The sequence below is a fragment of the Rhea pennata genome, chromosome 9 (genome assembly GCF_028389875.1).
Source record: "Rhea pennata isolate bPtePen1 chromosome 9, bPtePen1.pri, whole genome shotgun sequence".
Classification (NCBI taxonomy): domain Eukaryota; kingdom Metazoa; phylum Chordata; class Aves; order Rheiformes; family Rheidae; genus Rhea; species Rhea pennata.
In genome coordinates, this window is record NC_084671.1 from 30,064,256 (window position 1) to 30,091,964 (window position 27,709).

General features: G+C 43.1%; 2 protein-coding genes across 9 annotated transcripts in view; one reads left to right on the forward strand and one right to left on the reverse strand.

Moving 5' to 3' along the window:
* Nucleotides 1-851: 851 nt before the first annotated feature.
* Nucleotides 852-26,478, reverse strand: ATG4B (autophagy related 4B cysteine peptidase). Of its 3 annotated transcripts, XM_062582554.1 has the most exons (14): nucleotides 26,391-26,478; nucleotides 20,227-20,325; nucleotides 19,640-19,711; nucleotides 16,207-16,305; nucleotides 14,974-15,075; nucleotides 13,935-14,007; nucleotides 12,783-12,862; nucleotides 9,054-9,250; nucleotides 7,321-7,399; nucleotides 6,419-6,564; nucleotides 5,747-5,803; nucleotides 5,364-5,457; nucleotides 4,238-4,271; nucleotides 2,625-2,701 (listed from the first exon to the last, which is right to left on the reverse strand). In XM_062582554.1, exons 1-13 carry the CDS (start codon nucleotides 26,398-26,400, stop codon nucleotides 4,243-4,245), a joined length of 1,137 nt encoding a protein of 378 aa, XP_062438538.1. In that variant the 5' UTR covers nucleotides 26,401-26,478; the 3' UTR covers nucleotides 2,625-2,701; nucleotides 4,238-4,242. The 3 variants fall into 3 exon arrangements, with proteins under 3 accessions (XP_062438537.1, XP_062438539.1, XP_062438538.1); XM_062582553.1 differs by lacking the exon at nucleotides 4,238-4,271 and having other exon boundaries at nucleotides 852-2,701; XM_062582555.1 differs by lacking the exons at nucleotides 4,238-4,271; nucleotides 26,391-26,478 and adding an exon at nucleotides 25,867-26,374 and having other exon boundaries at nucleotides 852-2,701.
* A 450-nt stretch (nucleotides 26,479-26,928) lies between these two features.
* THAP4 (THAP domain containing 4) overlaps nucleotides 26,929-27,709 on the forward strand; it is a 43,973-nt gene continuing 43,192 nt past the window's right edge. For 2 of the 6 annotated variants that reach the window (XM_062582799.1, XM_062582800.1), the window contains exon 1: nucleotides 26,929-27,262. In XM_062582799.1, the coding sequence (XP_062438783.1) occupies nucleotides 27,027-27,262 (236 nt within the window). In that variant the 5' untranslated portion in view covers nucleotides 26,929-27,026. The remainder of the gene's footprint in view (nucleotides 27,263-27,709) is intronic. The other 4 variants (XM_062582798.1, XM_062582796.1, XM_062582797.1 and 1 more) reach the window with 4 other exon arrangements.

Sequence of the window (27,709 nt, forward strand, 5' to 3'; positions counted from 1 at the left end):
TACTTAGCTCTCACATCCTAGCAATATGGATGGGACTGCCCTCCAAGCTGGCCTAGGCAGAAACTAAAGCCTGCTCTAAGTTAGAGAGGCTGACTGTATTGATCCACTGTTGCAAGAGGAAGGTAAATGCCTGAAAACTGTAATTGCTAATGTAAACATCAGCTGAAATGGTGTAAGCTCCTGCCTTCACTCTGCATCTGTGTGATAGCAGGAACACTTTTGAAGGAAGGGAACACCTTAAACACACTGGATATGGCCCTTGGCTTCAATTCTAGCAGTTCTACAAGAGTCAGAAGTTACTTAATTCATCTTAGCTTTAGGTTCCTGACCATCAAGAGTAATACCTGTTAAAGGTATAAGATATTGCAGGTAAGCTAGGTTTAGCTCTATTATCTGTATCACGTTAACACACAGGTAAGTCCTATCTAGTTGAGCCAGTCTTACACTGAAGACTTCACAATAAAAGTATGAACATGAAATAAATATATCCTTTCTTAGCTGAATGCTAATTGACAGCAGCTCATACAACTCACGAGGGAGAGATGTGTCAAGGGTGACTAGGCCTCAACAAAAAGTACCTGCTAATGGCAGCAGAGGGGTTACACCCTTTTGGTTAAAGTGCTCTGTACTGCAGTCTCAAGCAGCCAGCCTGGATTCTATCAGATGCACCAAAGGAAAGATAAAGGTACTGTACACAGTTTAACTTTTGCTCCCATCTGCCTTCATTGCCCTGACAGGGTAAAAATAGCTGAGCTGCAATTGTTTTAAGAGTATTCTAAACTGCCCTGCAGGTTTACCAGATACCACTCCCCACCACCTTTGATTAATGTGCAAGAACACTGGGCAAGATAAAAGATTTTAGATCCATTTATTCAGATATAAAGTGAAAGCAGATGAATGGAGCACAGCCCCACCTTCTCTGCTACCTCCTCCCCTAACTACAAGAAAGGAGAGAAGCAGTCCAAGCAGCAAGTAATAATTTAGTGACAGAAGCATTGTGGTTTCAAGTTCAAACCTTTGCTTTTGGATGGCATATGGACAGTTAAGAGCATCAGTAGGTCAGTCACGGAGAAATGGGTCATTTGTAGCCAGTTGTCACCACCTTTGGGCACAAAAGCATCAACTGGCAGGTTCTGATCCTAAATGTACAAAACAAAATTTTGTAAACAGAATGCAGCCTGCAGCATGCACTAAGGAAACTACTTCAGCAACTCAGTTTAACTTCAGTTTAGTTTGCATTAAGATAACTCTCTTCCTCAGCTAATCTTTACCCGAATTCTGTTTATGCAGATAAGGACTATAGGCAGACCTGTTACCTTAAAGTAGCTAAAATTTCCCATAGAAGTATGTTGGATCTTTTCACAGTATTCTATCTCTGCTGACCTCTTTGGGATGATTACTTGAAATGGATTTCTCCAGATTAGTTCCTAGAGTATGTTTGTGCACATATTCTGGGGGAAGATAAATCTCCAGAACAGAAAACGAAAAGGTACTAATGCAGCTATGAGGCCTAGTTAACCTTCAGGCCCTCTTCTCATTTGGAAAGGGACCTTCTAACAGGAGGAGTTGGAGGAACTGCTGAACATACCATAGAGGATAATTTGAGAATTTTACAGCCCACTTTTTTGGTACCAGCATAATTAATGCACTAGACTCCCTGCCTGGCACAGGCACAAGTAATCTGATGACTGGTAGATTCTCAGGTGTCCTATTCTGCCCTCTCCCTTCTATGGACTATTCTTTTTTTTTTCCCATGGCTGTGGAATCCCGTTCTCTGCTCAAAGCAACTTCCATAAAGATACTTTCTGTAGAAATTAATAACATTTTATGATTTGTTAAGAGATTAACTCACTGAGGAAGAACACATACATTTTCTCTTTTCTTCCTCCTCCTTCCTGCTGTTATACTCAGATTATGTTCCTCTCCAGTTGGATAAATCTGCTCCAATCTTTCCCGGACAGCCTTTTGCTTATTGAATTGCTAGTCACTTATCTCTTAAATTATCCTAACTGCCTTTTGATAGGATGTGAGTGGAAAAGGAGTATTGCACCTGCAAGGAAGTGCTGTTACACAAAGCATAATGAGGAATTTTACTGTAGGAAACAGGGACATCCACACTCTTAGGGCTCCATAGTTGTCTGCCTCCACAGTGCATCCACTGTTAATTTGCATCATTAGGTGCAGTTCAAGTTGGCCACTAAGTCACTAAAGGAATTAAGCGTACATTTCACCTGCTAAATGAGGGGTGGTTCTATTTAAGCTTCACAGAGGAGTCCCCATGTAAGGATTTAGCACTCTAAGGGTTTCTGCTGCTCCCCCAAAAGGCCAACTGACCTGCTTTTGTAACAAATAGGCTTTGAATTCCTAGGCACCACTGCATCCACTTCCAGCAATTGCTGAGAAATCCTGACTCCAGCCAGTAAGGCTCTAATACCCACTTGGTCCTTCACCCCAACACAGACAACACACACTCCATTCAGAAGCTGCACAGAATGCCAGGATGGACAAGAGGCAGGGATGGCAGCAAGCGCCTATGAAAACTGGTAGCCCCTGGCTCTCAAAGGAGCTTCCCTCCCCCCCTCCTCCCCTCACATAACACAGATTTGCAGTCAGTTTCCTGTTTGCTTTCAAAGGGATAAGATTTCAAAGTCTTCATCTTCCGAGTCAAAGAACCTTTCCAATCTGTCGGCATCGGAGGAGTCTGCAAGAGAAAAAAACAGAGCACCACCTCCATGGAACACACTGACTGCTTTGCATCATAGTGACTCCAGCAGCTAGATGGTAGCAGGATTGGAATCACAGGGCTGCATGTGCAAGGGGTACCATGACACACTTGAGCGAAGGCTCTGAAGAGGGGTGAGAACTGACATGTGTCAGTAGCTAGACAATGCACTGGAAAGAGGTATATAGTGTACAATAGATACAGTAGGTTTCACAGATCCTGCCATAGCCCTAGTGCAGTGCAAATTTCTGTTGTGACTGTTCTTTGTACAATTCTTCCTGTGCAGCAGCTCTGTATTAGAAGAATACAATTCTGTCTGAAGAAGCTCAGATGTCGATTAATATCCGCTAAGACTCACAGCCCAGTTAAGTCATACGAGAACATTTGTTTTTCCATGTACTAGAAAGTGTGACTTATTTTCTGCTATAGTTGCTTTTGATCCAAATTACTGGGGAAGGGAGCAAAAGTAATTGTACAACTTGCCAGAGGCTGTCGCTCAGCTGAAACAAAGTAATAGAGTAAGTCCTTGTTCCATCATAGAAGACTTTTGCCAGTTACCTCAAGAACTGATCATAGTGCACTCATTCGAGCAGTGTTTTGCCGCACTCTACCCTATTCCCTTTCCTGCTCAGCTTTATCACTCATGTCCCCTCCCAAAAGCAACTGGTACGTTCCATTTTGCAAGGGAGGGGAACATATTTGCACCTTACATTCATCCTTCCAGCTCCATGGTGAAGGGGAGCACACACCTACAGGGGAAGCAGCTTTACCATAGGGGAAAACCAAGTGAAAGGGTGTGGGCAAGACTGGGATGTAAAGAAACCTACATTAGCTCAGATTTCTTGAAAGCATGCACTAGATTTGGTAAGAACAGCCAGCCAAAAGCTAAACTGCAATGGTTGATTGTTGGGGACAGAGGAGCACAAGACTACAAACCCCTCCATGCATTTTGTAACAAATTGTTTAATCTTATGATGATGTGCACAAATGCCAATGTCACTGTTTCTGATCAAACAGTAGTGCTACTGGGTGCTGGCAGTGCAACTTCCAGGGATGCCTCTCAGAGGAGTTGCCCCCTTCACCTAAGTAAAATAGTGAAGTATCCCACCAGCTGGGGAAAATAAGAACAAGGGACTGGATATTCATGAGAACGAAACTATCATTAATCCCTCTATTGAAGGCCAGGATGGTAAGAGAAACAAAACGTCCATAATAGATGGGAGATGCCCTACAACCTAGAGCAGGGGGGAGAGAAAACAAGGAGCCCATTATAAAAAACATTTTTAAAAGGGGGGGGGGCAGAAAGGCAGCAATTAGAAATAATTTAATACAGACAAGGATCAACAGACTGTTTAAGGGAATTGAATATTCTTGGAGGAAGGGACAAAGTGAGATAAGGAAGGCTTTGAAAGATCATGCTAAGACGGAAGGAGATAGAGAGAGACAGCAAGGAAGGACAGTGCAGGACACAAATCAATGCCTGGTGATAGGGGAAGTTTATCCATGTATACTCACTCTTCTCAGCAGAAGCTATAAATGGCTCTATCTCCTGCAATGTTCATGCCTATTATTAACATGATAAACTGAGCCTGACAGAAGAGATACTGCCCAGCATTTGTTCCTTTTTGCATCATCAGGGCTAGGCACTGGTAGTGGCACATGCAAGAGGAAGGAATCCATTACATTGGAACTGAATTTGACCAAAACTATCTTTGACCGTTCCCAGTACTCAAAAGCTCAGTGGTTCTCAGCGTTCCCAATGGACTTTTACAATTTCTCCAAACATTCCTTTAGAAATCATACTACTGTAACAGCTTGTGAAGTTATTTTTCCAGTCACCATTCACAAGCTCAACTTGAAAAGAATCCTGAGATACTGAGATCTGTTCAAAGCCAAATAACGAGATTAACTGACCTAAGAGATTCAGATCAAACAGGAACAAACCAAAAGTCACTGTGCAATTCCATTCATTTTCAGAAAATGAAAGAATCACAGAATCGGTAAGGTTGGAAGGGGCCTTTGGAGATCAGCTAGTCCACCTACAGCATGTTAGACAGGGTTGCATCCAGGCGGGCCTTGAATATCTCCAGAGAAGGAGACTCCACAACCTCTCTGGGCTAACTCCTGCAGTGCTCTGTCACTCCCACAGGAAAAAAATTCCTCCTCATATTCGGATGGAACTTCCTGTGGTTCAGTTTTTGCCCATTGCCTCTTGTCCTGTCACATGGGACAACTGAAAAGAGTTTGTCCCCATCCCCTTGACACCCTCCCTTCAAGGACTTACAGACATTGATAAGATCCCTCCTCAGTCTTCTCTTCTCAAGGCTAAAGAGGCCCAGCTCTCACAGCTGTTCCTCACAGGGCAGATGCTCCAGCCCTCTGATCATCTTGGTAGCCCTATGCTGGATTCTCTCCAGTAGTTCCATGTCTCTGTTGTACTGGGGAGCCCAGAACAGGATGCAGTACTCGAGATGAGGCCTCACCAGGGCTGAGTAGAGGGGCAGGATCACCTCCCTCGACCTGCTGGTGACACTCTGCCTAATGCACCCAAGGAGACCATTGGCTTTTGTGGCCACAAGGGCACATTGCTGGCTCATTGTCAATTTGTCATCCTTTGCTCTGCCTCCCTGTGTTGCCTTACCTGGTGTGAGATTCAGAACATCAGGATTGGAGAAATGTGATGGCTGGCGTTCTACCAGTTCAAACATTGGCAATGCTCCTCTTACCAGGGACAGCTGTGGAGAAAGAGCAGAGCTGTGAGAATGAAAACCTCTGTACTTAAGTTGTTCTGAGGCTAAGAGGAGATATATGTTGGACTTCAATGCAGCTGAAAAAACATTTCTCAAATATTTGATTCATACCAGCAGCAGAATTTCAGAACTACATTTTTTCTGGTGCTTTAAGATACTATTTCTGTATTCTTTAAAATGGGATCATGCTATAGAGAACATGCTCTCTGTGTGAAATTTTGGAAATAAGATAATAACCTGTGTTCCCTTCCCAGAGATATGCTTGAACACAAACCTTTTTGATTTGCTGGCACCAATCATTAAAGTCCTCCTCTGTGTTGCAGAAAAAACCCTGGGGAAAAAAAAAATGTTATCTTTGTATGATTATAGACTGATCATTTCCGTCATAAGGCTTTATATTAATGCCAAGCAGCATGAGCAGGGCTGCAAGCAGTTACACCACCTGCAATTGCCTTCCTATAAAGCATAGATTATACTGCTCTGCTAACCTGAATACTCCTCATAGACTCAATGTAGCCAGACTATCCAAGTGCTGGGAACATCAGTATAATAGTTTGCTGTCCGGCAGAAGGAATCTTGGATAAAAACAGTCCATTGGAAACAAAAGGCAATCATCTCAGATTCAACAGAAAACAGAAAGCGCATGGAATTCAACAGCACAACTGGATTCAGGTCAGTCCTTCAAAAGGAATCAAAGCCCACTTAACTGAAATGCAAAGGGAATTTTGCTGTACTGGACTGCTTCCTACAAGGAGAGCTTCTTTACCAAAGTTACTGTTACTGAAACCCATTGGCAACCGTTGCCCACAACGCAGTGTGCGTGTGGAGTACCCAACCTGTCATCCCTTCCTTTGCCCTGAGGAAAGTGATGGCTGTAAAACTGCGGGACCACCACATTACTTCAGGTGATCAAGAACCAGCATAAAAACATGCAGCAGGAACGCACCACCGCAATGGAAGGGTCAAGCTCAGCAATACTCATTCTGCAGGGAGGGTGCTGGCAGTGGAAGCTTTCATCAGGGAAACAGCTGCTCTCGTTGGGCTCCACTGAAGGCTGTGTAGTATGAGGATCCAGATAAATGAGCTCCTCACCTGGACAGACAGGCAAGGAGACATGAGCAGGAAGAATAACGCCAGAAGTTGCTCTTCTGAGAAACAAATGCTGAGATACGAGGAGGAAGAATGATGACAGAGACAGCTGTAGAGTCCTTACACAAGAATCCCTGTTCTAGGGACAACTTGCTTTCAGCTACTTCCCCAAGAGCTTCTCATCTAGGCAAAGAGCCAGCTGTCAGCAGAAACACAGTGCCCACTCTACAGGGACACTCCAGGCTCAAGGTACACGGGCTGTTTCACTACTGTTCCTGCACAAGCCTTGTAGGGTCCTTTGAATACTAAAGTCAGCCCCAGAAATCTGAAGCACAACCAGCTTGTGGTCTCAGACAGGGAGAGAAAGGGCAGAAAGGTGGGGAGAGAAAGGGTAAAGGTTCATAGGTTTTCAGAAAGGTAACAACTAAAGGACAGCTCCAAGGTCCTGTGAAGGGAGGTAAGCTCCGAATCTAAAAAGAGGTCACTATACAGATATCTTTGCAGATAGGATTTAATGTTATACAGCAGAAGTTTTAAGGCTTGTACTATGGCAGTTGCCCCATACTACATTGCCCAGATTCTTCAAAGAGGTTCAGCCCACAGAAGCCTTCCACTCCTGCAGGAAGGAGGTACACTGCAGCATGCCCCACAGACTAAGCAGGAGAGCTGTAGTGCCCTACGATCATTTCCAGCTACGGGTGTGGGGGGAGATGATTGGAAGCTCTTTGCAATACTCTGTGGAGATGGCTGGGCACTCACCTACGTAGCCAATGAAGTAGTGAGCACTGTTTGGCTTCCCTCCGATCACTCCCAGGGACTGGGGCATCATGAAGCAGTGCTGCAAAAGCAATACAGAAAACACAGCTGACAGACAATGAGACAGCAAGTGGCAACAAAAGCAAACATCTAAAAATACTGTGGGAAGGAAAGACTCAGACACCAAAAATCAGCAACTCCAGCAGCAAAACCCAGCCGTTTCCGGAGAGAAGCTCTGCCAGAAAGGCTGAAGGCTGCAACACAGGGCCTTCAAGGGTCAGGGAAGCAGCTCAGAAACATCTTTAAAATGGTGACAGCAACATACAAGTAGACTAGATGGAGAAGATAGCACTATTCCAGCACTTAGTGTGGGCAAGGTTCCAGCTTTGCAGAGAAGGACCTGGGAGTGCTGGTGGACAATAGGTTGACAATGAGCCAGCAATGTGCCCTTGTGGCCACAAAAGCCAATGGTCTCCTTGGGTGCATTAGGCAGAGTGTCACCAGCAGGTCGAGGGAGGTGATCCTGCCCCTCTACTCAGCCCTGGTGAGGCCTCATCTCGAGTACTGCATCCTGTTCTGGGCTCCCCAGTACAACAGAGACATGGAACTACTGGAGAGAATCCAGCATAGGGCTACCAAGATGATCAGAGGGCTGGAGCATCTGCCCTGTGAGGAACAGCTGTGAGAGCTGGGCCTCTTTAGCCTTGAGAAGAGAAGACTGAGGAGGGATCTTATCAATGTCTGTAAGTCCTTGAAGGGAGGGTGTCAAGGGGATGGGGACAAACTCTTTTCAGTTGTCCCATGTGACAGGACAAGAGGCAATGGGCAAAAACTGAACCACAGGAAGTTCCATCCGAATATGAGGAGGAATTTTTTTCCTGTGGGAGTGACAGAGCACTGCAGGAGTTAGCCCAGAGAGGTTGTGGAGTCTCCTTCTCTGGAGATATTCAAGGCCCGCCTGGATGCAACCCTGTCTAACATGCTGTAGGTGGACTAGCTGATCTCCAAAGGCCCCTTCCAACCTTACCGATTCTGTGATTCTGTGAAAGTCCTAACTGCTGCAGTCAGTGGCAAAATTCCCTCTATTTCAGCAGGACTAGGACTTGCCACCAAGTTGCATGTCCTCTCACAAAGGCATGACCATTTAGGAAACTGTCTGTATCTAGCTTCTGTATCTTGATGCACTGTTTATTGAATAAAGGGCAAATTACCTAGCCTGAATTTGGAGCTGTCTTACCCATTCAGCTGAGAGACTGACAGCAAGATAATGTGCATCCTGTCTTAGGGATGGAGTCTATACATTTCAAACTCTACTGCCTTCTTTCATTCCCCACCACAATCATCAGCCAACTTATATCCTCAATCTATAGTACATGCTCCAAACCTTGAGCCACAAGCAAGTTTGCAACACAACATTCATTAGGGTTCAAGTTGCTACCAAGCACAGTGCAGCAGTTGTGCTCAACAAACACTTCAGCAGATTGATAATATCTATAGACAGACAGGGACTGAGATTTAGCTGTGAGATAAGATCCTCATAAAAATTCCATTTTTATGGCTAAAACCTGCAACCCACATCCAGACCTCCAGTAAGAATTGTCTCTAAACATATTTTTCTTTTGAAAAATTGGACAATTATTTCTGAGCATTTTTGCCCACAGATTCCAGAAATGACTTAATCCACAGCATGGTCTTTAGGCATGAAAACACCAGGAATTCAGCTCCAGATGCCCTACCTTTAGTGTTTCAATATAGGCTTCATTGATTTCTGTGAGCCCAAGACGGAGAGGTATCAGCAGCACCAATGGCTTCCATAGCGAGAGCCTATCTCTAACCTCTACTTCCTTTGGGTACCCATTATAGAGCAGGTCTGACTCCACAGTAGGGAATGCTGCAGCTCCAGCACATGAGAAGTTGGACTGGCACAACCGCCCTACAGAAAGGGAACATGAGCAAAAAGGATCAGGAACAACCTCAACCTCCAGGCCTTGAATAATTCTATTCTACCTCTGACCAGCAACTGATATTTATCAAAAACCTACAGCACTTAAAAAGTTTAGAGAGGTCCAGTGCTCTGACAGTGCAATTTACTCCCCACACGGCTTCTGATAGAGCTCAGAATTTCATCTAACCTTACATCAAGATTATGCCAAAGCATGCTGTACTTCCAGCCAACATCTGGTGGGCCATTAAAATGCAAATGCTTCCAGCAGGCAAACAGCTAAGTAACACAAGAAAGCTTCACTTGTAATTTGCACTGTAATAAGATACAAACATGGTATATGTTTAGAGTAGTTTGTAAGACCTATAGACTTTTTCTTGCAAAAAAATATTGCAGAAGTCAAACAAGTCAAGCCAAAAAACAATCCCAAAGTGCAATCAAAGATAGATTGAGACATTCGAAAGATGTCAATTTCCTAAAGGGTCATTAAGCCTTTAGGGGTTTAATCAGGGACCATTTAGAAGCTACTTAAGAGATGTAAAGCAGATTAGTCATTAAAATCTGCAATTTTAGCGTAAGCTCTGCCTGTAATATATAAGGTAATGTAACTCCTCAAGGCATACACATAGCATAAGCACTATGCATCCCCATTCTATAGGCTTGACAAACAGACAGGCAGTAAAAGATACAACTCAGTTTAAGTGAATTCTGGTATAGAAACACCTCTAACCCTACCTGGCCCACTGGTCAATTCCACTATCTGCCAGGTATGTGTGCATAGATGTGAGGAAAAAAAAAAAACCCACAGCATTTTAACTATGAAGCCAAGCCAAGTAGATAAGGTGCCAGAGACTCATCTGATTTATTCCTTGCCCGAGCTGAATGCCATGACACCCTAGCAGACAGGACCTTTGTTACCAGCAATTTCAACAAGGTGTTTGCCAACTACTAAAGGTCTGAATCCTAGCTCATTAAGGAGGGAATGCTACACCCTAGTTTTTTTTTTTAAAAAAAAAAAAAAAAAAAAAAAAAAAAAAAAAAAAAACGAGAGAGAGAGAGAGAGAAAAGGGAAAAAGAAAGACTTCAAGGTAAAGTCTCAGGAATCACTCTCAGGAGGTACACTCTAGCTGGCTGTACAGCATTGCTTTCTAATTGAGTGTTTTTTCTCTGCAAAGTATCTGTTATTTTTTAAAGATGATGGAACAGGCATAAAAGTAACCTGTCCTCTAACAATGAGCTTAAGGCCTTCTCAGCTTCTTATCTTTAAAAAGTCATAGCACTGTTCTCACAGCTGTTTGTGGTGCAACAGATGTCCAAATTAGTATGAGACAACCTGCACTGAAGAATTTGTAACTGCTCCGTATATTTTCTCTTTAGGTGAGAGAGCGTGTGTGTGTGTGTGTGTGTGTGTGTGTGTCTACATGGCATCTATATGGATCTATATAAAGATAGATACATCTATAGATATCTGTATCTCTATTATATACACACACATATGCTATAGCTGCCAGAGGTCCTGAGAAAACTTGAACAGGCATGATTTGTAGTGAATTATCACATTAAAATGGTAAAGATACTGGTTTATTTGTTGTAGCTGCCCACCTGTTCTGATGATCAGCTGGGCCCAATACAGCTGCCAATCTGGGGCTGTCACCACAGGGTTAGTGCAATGACAACTGCAGCAACTTCATCAGGCAAACTACCTAGTAATCCTGCATTGTGATACGAACATATTTAACCCTAGTTTAAGCAGTAGGCAGCACAGCACAGATTAAATCCATCATGCTTCTTTTGTAGGTTTGGCAGCACTATTGTCCCACAGCACAGTGGAACCTATCTAAAGCTTCCCAGCAATATCCTGGATTCAAGCAGTTTAGTGCAAACACATTCCAAAGAGTTGATACAGCATCCTCCCTGCTACTGCTTTGGTCAGCTGAGTTTACTCTCTTGGTTTCTCTCCACCTTTCTGATGCACTGGATCCCCCCAACCTGCACTAAAATCACCTTTCTGATACAGAGGACTGACTCTGAAGGGATAAATAAATGGATGTTTTTCCACTGCAGTAGCCAAAGGCACTTCCTATTCATCTTGGGATGAACAGCTGCCCACTACAGTATTAGAAACTGAATTTAATAAATGTAGAATACAGCATTAACTTCTGAATGCCCTAAACATCTGTGGACAGTGAAGCATAACATACATAAGCACACACATACAGACACATTAACACAGTCACTTTTAAGTCCTAGAAAACGGTACACCGTGATTCACATTTGAGACAAACAAATCAACCAACCCACCTCCACATTACAAGCTCTATAAAAACGTTACTTGAACTGTTGTCAGTGGTCAACACAAGCCACACAGACAAGAAACTGCAGCATACCCAGGCCTTGCAGCCAGCATGCCTCAGTTTAGAAGTAGGTTTTTTCAGGCTGAAGGTGAAATAAACCCAGTTCCTGTCTTAATGTTGGCCCTTACTTAAGCCAAGAACATCAGCACATGACTACTAGTAATTAAGGTTAGACATGCACTTCTGCTCAATCAGATCTTACATTTCTTGACCTTTCCACTGACACTAACCAGTAAGAAATGCAACTTTGAAAAATGACAACCCTGCACTGTGAGGAAAAACTATCTTGCCCGTTTCAGCTCCATGGCAGCCTAAGCCAATCTAACTGCCATCTGCTGTGATCCCACCGTTAATTTTGCACTGGGTACTGTGCTTATTGGTCTGTTTTGTGTGTCATTTCAGCACAGTATTGAATGTTTTGTGCTGGGTAAGTGCCTCATGAGTTACAGTCTCACAAGCACTAGAGCAAGACAGTGGGAGGATGGTGGGGCCAGGACAATGCAGGACTGCAGCAACCAGTGATTCAGCTATTTGGCTTTGGCTGCCTGGGCACTGAAGCCTGAGCAAGCACACTAGGTATGAACAGGTTCCACAGCTTATTATTAGCCTCCAGAGTCATCCTATTGTCAGGAGGAACTAGAAAAGAGTAACCACTCCTTAAGATTTCTCTGGAGACGGCTTCCCTTAATCTTTTTTTTTTTTTTTTTTTTTTTTGGGGGGGGGGGGTGAGCGGGGGGAAAGAGGTCAAGTTTGCTCATTTTCAGAGATCTGTTTCTGCTTTCTTATTCTGCCTAATGGCAGAGCTGTTTCTACCCCACTGAAAGAGAGAGGAAGCAGCCATTTACTGCTTGCTACATGTAGCCAAAACCAGATTTAGCACTACCTCTCAGGTAGCTCCCAACAATTGTCTGAAGGTCAGCAGGCCTTCTCTTCAGATTCAGAGGCCACAACATCAAGTCAGAGGCTTTATCAGACAAAGCAAAAAACAAAGAGGGTTCCCTGCCCTAGAACAGCAATTCTCACTTGGTTTCAGCATACAGTCACACACAGCTTTAAGACAGGATGTTCACTTCACGTTTGTTGTGCTCTATTACTATATGCTTCCCAGTTCTTCCTTGGCTTCTTCCTGTCACAAAACCCATCACATTTTACCTCTGTGTGATACTTACTAATTTCTTCCATCACTACAGTGTTGTCCATGGCTACATGCACTGCCAGTGAACTCCATGTATCAAAAGCGGCAAGTTTTCTAGAGGAAAGGGTTTTTTTAAAAAAAAGTAAAGACTCAAAGACTCATTACAATACACAAGTAAAGAATGGTGTTGTACCAAAGAGGAGAAAATCAATTAGAGAGACTGATTTTTCATCAATTATGCTGTAAAGTATGTTTTCACACATATAACGTAGTTGTAGAATTCATTGGCACTAGTTAAAAGGGCTAGAAATATAAATAGGCTGCAAATGGGATCACATCTGTGAATGTGTCTCTCAGCAGCTATTAAATAAAATAGCTCAGATAAAAACCTCTAACGTAAAGTCCCATAACTTATGCTTGCCAGAAAAATCAGCGAGCGTACCAGGGGCGGGGTGGAAATCATTGTATCCCAAATATCTCCCGATGGCCTAAAGCAGATTCTGCAGCATACACCTGAACTGGAAGATCAGTTTTTTGGCAATCACAGTCTGTATCAGGGAGCTCCCAGCTCATCTAATGAAAGAAGCTAGCATAAAGCATAATGACAGGAGGAAGAGTGTTTCCAAGAAGACAGCAGTGGCCAAATATGGCTGGTTTTACTATGTCCCAGTTCATGCTCCAGGACAGCACTGATCCTCTGCCTACCACCAGAGAAGCCAGGCAGCAAGTGTTTACGCTGTCTTATGCTCATGCATTTAATGCTTGATGGCCTGTCAGCAGCCCTTTGATGATGAGACATTGTTGTGAGGTCAGCAGAGGCAACTCTCAGATGCTAGCATAGATCCAAATGACAATGATCATCTACTTTGATAGTTGCTTCTGGTCTGATGCAAGAAGTGTTGCATTCAGTTCTAGCAGCAAGCACATGATTTGTGGGGTGCTGAGAGAGAGGTTGAAATCTTCACCTTGAACTCAGTTTTCTCTCATATCCTGCCAGTATGTGAGTAACAGAAGGGCTCTTTTTAAAGTTCCTGCCCAACCATGTTGATAAGGTCAAGAAGGCTGCCTGCTAACACAGGCCACATTATGCTTCTTTCAATGGGCAGAAGCCTTCAGGCCAGGAGGTATTACAAACCGAATGACTCCACTGATTTGCTCAAAAGGAAAGGAAACACTCAGCACTTACTTGAGGACTTGTGCTACTGTGTTTGGTCCATACCATTGGCCTATGGATTTCCCCTCTCCAACTCCCATCTGGGCTGCATTACAAGAAAAAAAAAAACAAAATAGTTTAGCAAATAATTTCATCTTCACTGTGCCCCTTCTCAATGTGGTAATGAGAATTTGTATTTAATAGGGATGAAACGTCATTCAGAAACATTTTGGGTCAACAGAATCTACCCCTTCATGAGGTAGCTTAGCGTAGAAATTCATACAACTTACAAAAACAGTCAATTAAAAAGCTACAAGACTGGACAAGGCCTCGAGCAGCACAGCTTTGAAGTTAATGCTTTTTTAAGAGGGTGGTGCTCTACAGAACTCTAACTTAAACCCAATCATCCTTTCTGAAGCTTAGAATCATAGAAAAATTTATCTACTCAAAAAGAGATGGGAGACAGACACAAATCCTCAGGAATTGTAAAGCAAACTCTTCCCTAAAGAGATCGTGATACAGAAGTCCAAAAAGCAGTATTACCTCAAAGAAATTTTACTTAGAGCGTTTGATTTCCAGGAGTACCCCCATAAGCACTTACTCACTGAAACTGTAATTACCTTAACACCTACAGGAAAAACTGGAGAAGGCTGGTTCTTTCTCTTATTTACCAGAGAAGTTTGTGTTAAATGAGACCCTTTCTTAATTCACTTGCTACTTGTGAGAATTTCTTCATCCAGTAATCATTTCACATTACAAATATTAGAAACATCATCATCATCTGTATCTGTTTCCCTTATCTTAGTTAACTAAGGCAAGGAAAGTGATGCTGAACACAGCCTAAAGCATTGGACAAACATAAAGGTCTTCATGGAGTCAACAAGAACATCTATCCTAACCTGTAATACAAAGTGGCAGTTCTAGATCAAGCCAGAAAACAAGTAGTATGATATCATATACTAGCTGACCTGCTAGGTTTTTTGGGGCTAAGCTGTTAAAATAGGCATGGAGTGATGTTCTACAGTCATAGGAAATCCAGGCAGAATATCCCACAAACTCTTTAGCATCTTACCTATCTGATGAATGGAGTAATAGCTATCTTTTTTGTCGATGAAGGCATTAAGTACGCTGAAGTAATTATCCATCTGCCTCTTCCCTTTTATCCACCTCCAGTCTAGGGCAGGCAAGGGGTTAGGTGAAACAAAACAGGTTATTTATTAGTAACTAGAGACTGCCAGCTACAACAAGCTCTTCTCTGTTCATCAACCCCTGATAAGATTTTCATGTCACCATCTTGCTGCTAGGCATCTGAAGTATTTTCAACACTGCAGAATGAATTTTAATAGAAAACCAAACCTTTTCACAGCCAGAGTAAAGGAATACCACCCATAAAAAGAGAAAATCAGAACATACCAATTCCACCTCTATCCCACAGTCAGGAAATAGGATTAGAATTTCTCAAGGACAGGCACGAACTACATATTCTGTGGAAAATCAGGTGACTTCCTTACAAAACATCACCTTTCACAAATTCAAAGATCATCAATGACTATGACAAAATATCTGATATAGCTGCTTAAAGATCACGCACAAATAAAGCTTTAGAACAGAAGTATTCAGGTAGAAGAAATTATGCTCAGCAAATGAGGACTTCTTCACAGAAGGTTAAAAACTGAACTGTAAAGAGGAGTTAATTACCAAGTTGATTTGAGAAGGTTTTTTAAACTTCAGGTATATATAATAATAATAAAATTTGGTACTTGCTTGCTTAACTCTTCAATGGATTTAGCTACTATGTCACAGGGCTGTCTATCTGCAGGCTTGGACAAACCTTTGCCAAAATATGGAGGCATTCTGAAAATATCTGACAGTTAGCAGCAGGTATGCCAGACTGCTGTAGCCGTAAGTTGAAATACTAAGGTGGTGTTTTCCCCTTATTATGATATGATTCATATCTGAGTATCTCATTATTGAAAGGAAATAAACAGTTCCGCAGGCAAAGAAGAATTTAAGGAGAAGAGCTAGAGCAAATATATTTCTTCCTTTTTCCATCCTCCCGTGTAAAACTCTATCTATGTGGAATAACAGATAGTGGGGGTGATGGGAAACTACTGGAGAGTTTTTAGTAGACTTCTCAATAGCCCTGAACCTGGGAAGACTCAGGAAAAAGTTATAGACCCCCCAGCAATTCCCAACTGTCTTTGGCAATTCCTTATTGTGCCCTTGTTATCTGCTCTCCTTACAAGCATTGCACTTCTTGGAGCACACGGCTTTGGAAGTCAATACGGACTGTGCACCAGTTTACCTCTGCCCAAATGCCTGCAGACCAAGGCCTGAGCGAAGATCATCTGGCCACACCGCAACATACAGCCCCAGCCAGTGTCAGATGTGGGACCAGTTCCTCCTGTAATCAAAAGAGGAAGAGAAAACAAATATATAAAGAACTGAACAACAGTACTAAGCGGGAGAGAAAATGAAAGCACTGTAAGCCTGCAAAGCTAGCTGGTTCATCCAAGATATGAAGCTCGGAATTAGGCCTAAGATAGCTCACACATCTAAAGCTAAGGAATAAAAGTATAGTTAGAAATGACCAACTTAGCGACATTCCTCAAAAACAAAACACCCTCCCTAACATTAACTCAAAGGTGAGGAAAAAAACTTCAAAAGGAAATCCAAGCAACTCAGCTAGAAATACAGCTGAATTCCTCACAAGTATAGCAGTCCTCAAGACTAGTTTCAGATTTCCAACCCAATTCAGAGACATGTTTCTAAACAGAAGCGTTTGTTATAGACCGTTTCTTCTAATGCTCATCCTGAGTAGGCAGTTCACCATGAAAAATAACATCAATCATGAGGAATTCCCACATCATAAGCAGCTGATGACTAGATGAGATTCCAAAGTAAACAGCATAGAATTAAGTCAAAAAAAAAAAAAAAAAAAAAAAAACAAAAAACACCCTAAACAAAAAACCCACACTCAACAAACATAGTATTAGAATATAAGCTGGATATTAATTCACATTGAGAAATCTGAGACAAAGGTCCAAGTTGAAACTGTTTCCATGACAGAACTTCTAAAGGAAACTGCTGTTTCTCCTCTGAAGCTATGGCTATTATTAAAAGCTTCACAGACAAAAAGTTTAGATGACCACAGCTAGCAAGCTGTTTTAGAAGTACACAGTCAGCTGTGCCTTAGCACAGCTAGTAGAGGGAGCCTCCTTGTAAAGCTGCTTTCTCCTCCTTTTGATTCTAACTAACCATTCCATATGAACAGCACAGGGAGAGAAAATACCCCAGAAGAACTATTTCATCAACTTCTATTTGATCAACAGATATCTTCTATAGTTTTGCCAGTCATCTATAATATACACTAAAACTGCTAATGTTTTAGTGAATACAAAATGAATACAAGCCATTCCCCTTGCTCTCTCAAGGGCTTACAAGCTTTTTTTTGGTGAGAAGATAGAGTGATTAGAGCGGGATATTTCAGTGGGACACACAGTAATTGACAGAAAAGAAAAAAAGAGTGCTGTGAAGACTGAAAAAGTAAAAAGTTACTGTGCTATGAACAAATTATAGCTTATACCATAACAAGGAAATAGCTCAGGGGAATTTTTCCCTTTAATAACTCTTCTTGTGGGTAACTGCAGTAGGCCTGCAGGAAGAACTAAAAAGAGATGGATTCCACTTGAAAAGTTCTGCTCCCAATAAAGTGCAAGATCGTGACAGACACAGGTTCAGAAGTGACACTAAATTGAGGGAGGAAACATGGATTTGATGAAGCTGGCATCTATAAAAATCAGGAGCAGCTCACTACACTACCCATAGTTTCTGGAGACAAAAGACAGTTTCTTTGATGAATCATCACTTTTACATGTGAAGTTATGATCAAGAGTGGATAAAATTCTTTAATTCTAGAGTCTAACATTCAAAGAGAGAGTTTGGTCCACTTTAAGAGTCTTGTAGAATAGGAATAGCCTAGATGTACAATTACACGTGAAAATTAAGATCACTTTAGTAAACATCATGGGACTAGTGACTTTCAATCTATTGATTTGCAGAAACTTAAGAACCTAAGAACCTTCCTTTGCTGCTTAACATATAAAAATTCTTCTTCTTTTTTTTTTTTTTTTTTTTTCTTAATCCATGAGTCCTGAAGATACTGGATAACTTCTAAGGAAAGGCATCTAAAAAAACCCGCAACCTGTGGATGCATGCTAACCTGTTAATATCAAACATGCATCCATAACTAATGGCTCACAGACACAACTTTTAATGCCATTAAACAGCATCAAATAGATGTTTCAAACTTACTAGTTAAGTGTTTTCCAGGATTAAAAGAACAGAACAAGCCAGAACAACTATCAAGAAGTCTCTTTTCCAAATCTAATCTAACCCACTTCCCCACTGACAGAAGGGGATGACATTGATAGTAGGGACACTTGAAGGTGCATGGAACCCCATTCACAGACTTTCAGATCTATTCTGATAGCCCTTCCATTCGGTACACAAAAGCACACTGTAGAAGAGACTATGCAGGATTTGGGGTGGGGTGGTGGGGGTGGTTTTTGCTTTTTTAAATAGCAGAAATGTCTTAAGGAATAGTGAGCAGAAGCCTGCCTTTGAGTTCACCGGAAAATGCTCCTCCTATTACTAGTCTCTGTGAGTAGCACCCATTTCAGTTATAAAAAAAATCCTCCTCAGTTTAGAGCAGATGCCTTAAGACAGTAACTTCTGTATTATATTTCTAGCTTATATCTCTTTAAGTCATATCAAGTCAAAGAAAGATCATAATTAAATAACTTTCCACTTAAGACTTATGTAGGACTTTGTTAGCACTAAAAGTGCATTTTTTCCCCCTTGTTGCTCAAGGAAAGAAGATTTCCAGCAGGCTTCCCACACTCATTCTTGTGTCCTTCCTAAAATTACTATTATATCAGAATTCTTGTTCTCCCTGAGGTATCAAATAAATAAAAAAGTCTACTCTATCAAGTGTATTTCAGATTTCCAGAATGGGAAATGCATTAGTGTCATGCTTGAGGGGACTAATATGAGTTTTTATCAAGTACAGATAAAATCCTTCCAGTAACTGATCCAGTTAAGTAATTTGTTTCAAAAGGTTTTCTGCAAAATTGTCAGTATCGGATTCTCTCTTGAATCCTGTATTACCATTAAAATTCACACAAAAGCTGTTGTGCAGTGGAATAGATGATCATTTTGGTAATGCCCACAGTGTTCAATGGTGTGTATTGTGTCCCCATTCCACCCCCCCAACCCCCCGGTCAAAACACAAATATTCAAGTTATTGCATCATCTTTGAACCCATTTTTGTTTTTATTACCAGCCACTTCTTAAGTCACATGGGATTATTCTGTAAATCATGAAATAGGCTTAAAGAATGGCCATTGATGAGGCTGACAGATCCTTATTTCTCAAGAGGTTAAAAAAAAAGTCAATCAGAAGTCAGAAACAAACTTTTACCTTCTGACGGAGCTTCTGTGGAAACATTACTTCATTGTTAGGAAGTGACATAAAGTGTAGTTGTCAAAGAGACTTTAAAATCTCCTCTTGAAATTAGCTTTTCTAAAACGTGCTGTTCATTCTTTGTTTCCACAGCTCGTGTTCACTTCCAATATGCAAACACTCTACTCCAAATGAAGTCACTGGAAATCTCCTTGTGGGACAGAATATTACCAGGAGGCCAGCACATATTTCCAGGAGTTGTCTACAACACTTACCAATAGCAGGAAAGTTCTTTCTGTAGGTGAACCAAAGTCGAGACGTCACATCCAAAAGGATCTCTTCTTTGTCTAAAAATTTTTCAAAAATCAAAAGATGCTCATATAAGGATAGCGCTAGACATATCTAAAACCCTCTGCTCCCCACCTTCACCTATGACAGTAATGTTCCGCTCCTCACTCAGTCTATTTGTCCAAAAAAGCAAAATCTGGCTGAGAAACAAGTGCAAAAGAAACTTTCTCCACAAGGCCACAACTAACCAAAGGGCACCACGGTCAGTTTTGAAGTAGTAAGCCATTTCCTTGCCTCTCCTTTGAGATTTTCCCCTTCTCAAATTATCCTAGCCTCATGCTGCAAGTCTTAATAGAAAACAAATGGTAGCTTTCTGCAGAAAAATATCCTAGAGTCCACAGAAATGGCCAGGCAGGAAAAAACACGGCTGTTAAAGTCTGCATGCTCTGCAAACCAGCAGACTCTACTTTGTACTTACAAGGTCAGTAATCACCTTGCTCCTCAGAAAACAATATTCACTATTAACAAAGCCCTCTAGAGCAATAGAGAATGTCACATTGTGCATTTAAGATACCTGTAAAAACACAGTATTTTCGGCCTAGTATCCAAACCGGTTCTTTGGTCTCAGGGAAGTCTTCATACTCAAACCTGAGGGTGTCATAGGTAAGAGTAGCTAGAAAGAGAATGACAAGATTAAATATTTTTCATAGTTTTTCCTTGCTGCTTAAAAATCATATTAAACACACACACACACTCAGAGAACACAGGACAATAAAGGACAACTTACAGTCAGAGTTGCAGTGATCCAGAGGTCCCTTCCAACCTTACCATTCTATGATTCTGTGGTTCTATGATCCAGTAACTTACATGCAGAGGATCTGACAAGGAGCTAGCAAGAAACTTTATCACTCACAATGCAACAATAAAGTCAGTAAGGGATAGAAAACTGATAAATCCATGGTTTAAACCTAGTTAGTCTACAGTAAATTCCAGACGGGGTCAGCTCCAAACTCCGTCTAGTCTGGAACTGAGCAGGTCAAAGAAAACATTAAGGATTTTAGCTGGCAGCTGCATTCTGCAGTCTGCTTCCCAGCATAGGTATCATTGTACACACCAAAATGATCATCAGCACTTTGGACCTAGAGTTTAGGTCCTCTTTTCAAAGGAGCTAACTGATTGAAATCCTTCTTCCAGAAGACATAACTTTCAATGGTGTAATAAGAAAAGCACAGACTACATTAACATGGAAACCAAATCTTGCTTCTAAAAATCAATCCCTCTTGTGAGGCACTGAATTGAGCACAAGTCATCATTGATACTGAAAACAGTCTGCAGCTGAGAAGAGCTGTCCTTTACAGATGTCACGCTGTAAGACCTGAGGAATACAGAGCTGTGTTGAAATGTATAAATTCACAAGTGATAGGCACACCTTGTATCCATTTTACTGTTTCCTTTCACAACATGACATTGTTCAGTGCCTATATATCTGCCTCTTCTTACACAAGGGCACAGCATTGCCCATTCCATAACAGAACAACTCAGCAGAACTGCCAGACAACCCTAATCAGGGCAGCTTAGCCCTTCATGCAAAATGCACAAATAGAGGAAAAATAGCTAGATATGCTATGCTCTGTTAGGTCTGCATTCGTCTATAAGGTGCTTTAAAGTGGTCTGGGAACCCTGGAACCGAGCCTTTGGGGAAAAAAAAAGACTGTTTTGAAAGCGTCTTTGTAAAGGTAATAATTCTATAAGCATCATTATAAAAACAAATCACACATTAAATTTAAAGCAGAACTAAGCTAAACTGCGCTCTAACGGTTAAAATGGCTATTGAAAATACTTCTAACAGCAAATTCAATTAAATCTGCGGTAATCTGACACAAATTTAGAGCAGTGCAACAGACTACATGCCCACAAGTTCCTTATCCCCATCTTTTTTTTCCATTTTTTTTTTAATACCAAAGGTCAAAGAAAATACTAAGTAGTAGCAGCAAGACACAACCATTAAGACCAACTATTGTTAGAGGAGGAACCCTTGCGATACAAACAGAGTAGGCTTACAAATCCAAATTTTAATTAGACTGTGGCCTTAACCCTAGTACAAAAATTTTCAAGCATATTCCCTGTGTGAACTACTTCAATACAGACTCTACTTCAGCCACATTTAAGACTGTATGGGCCACACATTTCCATCCCATCAGATAACTTCTCAACAAAAAGCTAAGCAAAGCAATTCTGCTTGCACAGAGAACACTAGCAAAGCAATGCAATCTTCTCCTCTCTAAAACATTTTAGCAGTTAAATTAAGAACATCTTTACTGTATAGCCAAACTTTAAGCATCTCCAATGAGCCACAGTTTGTATGCCTGTTTTTGCTTAATGGTTTGTCTTGCTTTGTCTCTTTCTTACTCAATGCTGGTGATGTTCTTCCAGGAGAATTAAAAAAAAAAAAAAACAAGCTATGATTTTTGCAGATATTTTCAGGTGCAGGTCACTTTCTACTTTCTCCCTTAGGTTTTAGATGCTTCCCTACGGGATGAAACATTATAGGCCGATTCTGACAGCTTGAAAGTACACCTATAGTTATAGGTTTTTTTTGGGGGGGGGGGGGCGAGGGGGGAAATTTAGTGTGTCACTAGATATAATCTTAACATAAAAAATGAAGTTCTCAATTAGGTTTTAAAGATGAAAAATATTGGCTAGTTTATTTTGTAAGTTCTCAAACTTGCCATGAATCATGCTCAGTCTGAATAGTCTCAAGTAGCACAAATAAAACCACTGAAACAAGGATGCTACAGACAGAAACTATTCAGCTACTCATCATTCCCCCTTTCCTTTCCTAGTAACATTTCCTCACAGCCTCAAATGTCACATCCTCTGCAACTTCATTCTTCATAGAGCACTAGATCCTGAACAAACACATGCTTTGCAACTGGCAGGTTCATGCATGGAAGGGATATGCTAGAAAAGAGCTGCTGGATTCTTTCCCAATCAGTCAAAGCTGCCACAGCAAGGGGTCAGCAGGCCTGATGGATCTTCAGGCCACCTGCTGGACCGGCTGGGTATTCAGGGAATGCAGAGCATGTAAAGAGTGCCCCAACACTGCACCTTTGGCAAGAGAATCCCAAAGTCATACTCCTTCAACTGGATGTTCTACATCAGCATGCAGTCCTGTTGGCTACACCTTGGCTCTGTGCAAAGGGTGTGTTTCTTAGGTTCTGCTTCACATTTGAAAAATGCAATCAGATATTAAGACATATGTTGCTTCTAGTGTGTGCGTTTTCTTTTTTAAAAAAGAAAGAAAAAAAAAGAATACTAGCCACCATCTGAAAAAGCACAGTTGTTAAAATACAGGAGCTAAGATTTCAAATTGACAAGGACGACATTTCAAGTGATTGCTCCCAGTTAGTTTTAACAATGTTATAATGGGAGCATTAAATTCATGCAAGGCTGAAGCTGCCCATTGCAAACATCTCTCTTCATATGCTCTGACACTTTCTCAGAATTTCATCCATTGTGCTGTCGTCCAGGCTCAGCCTGACCAGAAGAGCTAAATATTTTAGCAAGTGGGACCAGAATAGTTCAGATAGAGTACAAAGGGGGTTGCAGCTCACATATAGCTTTTGTTTCCTCCTAAACTCAGAGGCAGAGGGTCTGGAAATAAATAAAATTGAAAATTTACCAGGCAGGAATCCTATTTGAAGATACTCTCCTAACAGCTTCAAAAATCAGGTGAGATGAGCAAATTTCTCAGACAGCACTCTAAAATTTCTCCTTCCAAAAGCCCTGAATGCATTTTAAATACTGACCTTTGAGCACCTATGAAAGTAGAGCAACATCCTTGGCAGAAAAATCCAGGTGCACATCAAATATGACAACTCAACTTCCTTCAATTACCTTAGTTTGTAATAAACTATTGCATTAGCAAACATGGCAGGACTGCCAGTTGTGGTGGGGTAGATGTTCAAATTTTCTGACGTATGATGTCAAATTGCAGATGTCATGCTAAAGGAAACACGTAAGCTTAGAGTAAGTATTAGTCCTTAATGGCCATGCTAATTTTACCTATTTTACCAAAACAAAAACTATTTGTGTTTCCTATCAATTTAACACATAATAACAACAAACAGTCAAAACTTTGATGACTCAGATAAAAAAAAAAAAATCACTTGCTGTATTTCTGTGTTTACACTGCAAAATAGCTGATGTTCACTCAGGCATAAATCATCCTGATTGCAGTCTGTCTGCACAACTTAGATTTTTGTAGAATTTTTTTAAAAATAAGAAATACTGAGGTAAAGATTTGGAGTACCGTACTGAAAGAGAGAGAAAAAAAAAAAAAAAAAAAAAAAAACAAAAAAACAAGGTTCGTAATGCCTTCCCCACCCCCCTCAAGATGCTTCTTGGGCTTCCCCCACTCTTTGGCAAGGCTTCTCTTCTACACTGTAACACTTCCCAAGCAGTGCCAGAAACAGCTTAGAGACATTTCCCCCCATCTTTCAGTCTCAAGTTAACACTGCCAAAAGATTCAAAAAAGGGGCAGAAAGTCATCTCTGTCAGCTGACAGAGATATACCATCAAGACAGAGTAGAGAGAAGGAAAGCTATCAGATATAGAATATATATAAAAAAAAGTTAAGAAGAGAAGTTGAACTTTTTGCATTAAATTTCATAACTTAAAAACACTTAGAAAATAGACAACCGTAGAACAGTTTAGGCCTTTATTTCTGGCCTTTGTAGAAGAAAGATTAAACCTTTTCTTTCCCCTAAGCCCCTTCAAACAAGATAAACCTGATTAGATAAGGAATAACAAGCAGTTAAATGACAGTCAAGGAAGAAAGTTAGTCAACTGGAGAACAACTTTCTCTTGGAGGCCCAGAACAAACAGTTCAAAGTCTGCCACTAAGATCCTCAGACCATCCCAGAAACAGTGCTGGAGAAGGCTCTTGAGCTTTCATTCCTTTACAGCCCAGAAACCGACACTGTTCTGCATACAGGAGATTCAGCTGAGTGAATCCTGAAGACAGTCCTACTGTCTTCTTAGCAAGGTTTTCTTCCCTTGCAGCTAACAAAAGGGGAAAGCAAACACATGCACTCCCTCAGGGCATGTTATTTCATCTGCTGGAATGTGTTTTTTTCCCGGGTATGAGAGACTAGGATGCAACAATGTGCAAGGACACACTAGACAGTAAGTCAGGTTGCTATCAACTGTACTATAACAGTGCCTGCATCAAGGACAAAAATAAAGATAGCAGTCCCATGGCACAGGATCAATGAATTTGCTCCACATCCATCATACATGCTCACATGCCCAGAACAGAGGGGGCGCTCACACAGCACAGGAAAACTTTCACCACTATGGGATGGCACTCATCTATGCACACGAGCTACTACTACATGAAGGCTAGAAGGAAACTAATATCAATCCAGGTCCTAAAAGATTTTTTTTCCCCCTCAAACAACAAAGAAATCTCTATCACAAAAAGCTTTCTTGGCACTCTCAGAAAAGGTGATAAGTGGCCACAGAGAGCAACCATGTCATCTTATCCCTACAAGTAGTACCTCTACAAGAAGGTTGCTATCCCTTGTGAGAAGGGCACAGAGAAAGCTTATGCAGCTATTGTTTATGCCCTGTAATTTGTTCCCAGGACATCATCCTGGTAGCACCTTTAAAAAACAGGAAACAGCTCAGCACTTTTTAAAAATGATAAAAAGACAGGATGGGAAGGATAAAAAGGTTTTACTCAAGGTATCAAACAAACATACTGCTGGAAAGACTGCCTTTTAGCCTTTACCTTAGTTACAGAAGCAAGCAGAAAAAGAGCTCCTTGGTGATTTTTTTTTCAAGTGTGTTGAGATAGTATACTCCCTCAAATAGCATGTACCCACCAGACACACCCCAAACTCTGAAGAAACATGGGTTCTGCAGAACCAGAAATGCTGCTTCCAGAAGCATGGTGATGACCAAGCTAATGACAAACCACCTACAGCAGGAGCAAGGAAGCTGCCATTCCAGATGCATGCTCAGTGCTTGCAAAACTGCCACACATAGCCCAGGAAAGACAGAGGAGAGTATTTTTTCAACTCAGCGTGAAGAGTTGCACACACATAATCAGATCCAAAAAGCTAAATTGCAAGAGTCTGTCAGAAGCAGGCACAACACACCAAGCACCTCAGAACATCTGAAATAGTTTCTCCTGTGGACTCAACACTACCTGGCTTGCCGCTACCTTCTCCTAGAGTCAGGGACAAGTGTTTCTTCCAGAAAGTGATGCAGAAACGTCTCCAGCTTTTTGGAACTGGTGTCTCAGCCTTTCCTCCCAATGACAAAAGGCCTGGTGCACACGAGCCCAGGCTCTCCACCTGCCACCACTCAGCCAGGGCCCCCAGGGGGTTTCTGTCAGCCTGGACCCTCTCCCCTTGCTTCAGCTGGGTGATCGCTGCCCGAGGCAGCTGCAGGCAAAAGGATAAAGCCCCCACGCAGCCCACCGGCGGCCGCCGCGGCTCCCAGGGTAAGCTCCCCCAACGGAGGCCCTGAGCCCCCACAACAACGCTGCAGGCCTCGAAGGGCCGCAGTGCAGGGAGCAGGCAGGCAGCCGGGCCGGGCCCCAACACACAAGTTACCGCTCGCTCCTGAGGGAAAAGAAACCGCCTTCCCCTCCCGCCCCGCCACCTCGGGCCCCCGTCCAGGCGGTGGCACCACTGAAGAGAGAGAAGGGGCAGCTCCGCCACAGCCCACCTGCGTCCATCGCGGCAGCCAAGAGGCCCCGCGGACGGCTGCGACCCCTGCCTTCTCCACAGACATATACGCCCTGGCACAACCTAGCCCGCTGCTGCTAGGGAGCGCGGCGCCCGTCCAATGAAAGCGCCTCCTGCCTCCGCTATGGTAGGCTGTAGAGTTCGTCACGTTTAGTTGCGCCGCGCAGCTTCCTCCTGGTACTGGGGGCTGCCATTTTGACGTACGGCAAAGGCCGGCTCGGAGGTGAGAGGCGTTTAGTCGGCAGCGAAGCTTGGGTCAAGAAAGGCAGCGCGATGAGGCGTAAGCACTTTGCTCTTTCTTGCATTACACCCGCGAGAGCAGCCCCTCGCACATACGCTTGGGGAAATTCCGAAATATGGGCGCGACCATCGTGTTGTACGGACTCTGCTGAGTCCCGCCCCTCTTTTTTCCAACAGGGCAAATCCCCCATTCACGCCCCTTTGAGAAACGCCTCTCAAAGCACATCAGGCACGCGCTGAGCTGCTCGCAGGAAGCCCAGTGCCTGGAATCACTAAAGAGGCAAGCGTATGGGGCCGCCGGGGACCGTTCTGCCCTAAGCGACAGTGGTGTACGGCTGAGCCTCAGCCAAAATGGCGGCGCTCAGTGGCGGTCGCCATGTTGGTTGACGGCAGTGCCGTACAGAAACCCCTTCCCCAAGGAAGAGGGGCAGCTGAGGTGACCTGGCTCCGCCATCTTGTTGTACGGCTGGCCTCGGCCCCTGTGCTGGGAGGGGTGGGAGGAGGCTGGGGAACGGGCCCGGCAGGGCGGGCGGAGATGGTGATCTGCTGCGCCGCCGTGAACTGCTCGAACCGGCAGGGGAAGGCGCACAGAGGCACCGTCTCCTTCCACAGGTAAGAGCGGACACTGGGGCCACCCCCAGATCTCCCGGCCCAGCCTCGTGGGCGCGGGGGCAGCGTCAGCCCCGGTCGCCCGCTTCCTGCCCCGCCGCGCCTGGCTCGACGCCGCCGTCCCCCTTCCTCCGGGCCAGGCCCAGCCCTGGCCCTGCGCGGTCCTCGCTGCCCGCAGGTGCCGGGTGCCAGGGGCCGGCGCCTCTCTGGGCCGCGCCCGCTACCCACCGGGGCAGCCCCGGCCCCTCGGGCACCGCCGCTGCCGGGGCCCTCGCCGCTGCCTGGGCCCGCTGCGCTGCGGCAGACCGACTTCCTTTGTCAAAGCGCCCCGATGGGCCCCGCATCGCTGCCCGGGTCGGGCGAGACCTCTGAAGGGGTTCCCTGGCAGCACGCCTTGACTGACCAGTCTGTTGGTTCACCGGGTTTGTTCTCAAACCCTAAACCCGTTGC

Bases quoted from the DNA above. Each gene is read 5' to 3' on its own strand.
- ATG4B (XM_062582553.1), bottom strand. The intron at 6,565-7,320 runs GTGAGTGCCCAG...CTGTCTGTCCAG, and splicing joins CTACTTCATTGGCTACGTAG to GTGAGGAGCTCATTTATCTG. The intron at 5,804-6,418 runs GTGCGTTCCTGC...TTTTTTCCCCAG, and splicing joins TTGACCCTTCCATTGCGGTG to GGTTTTTTCTGCAACACAGA.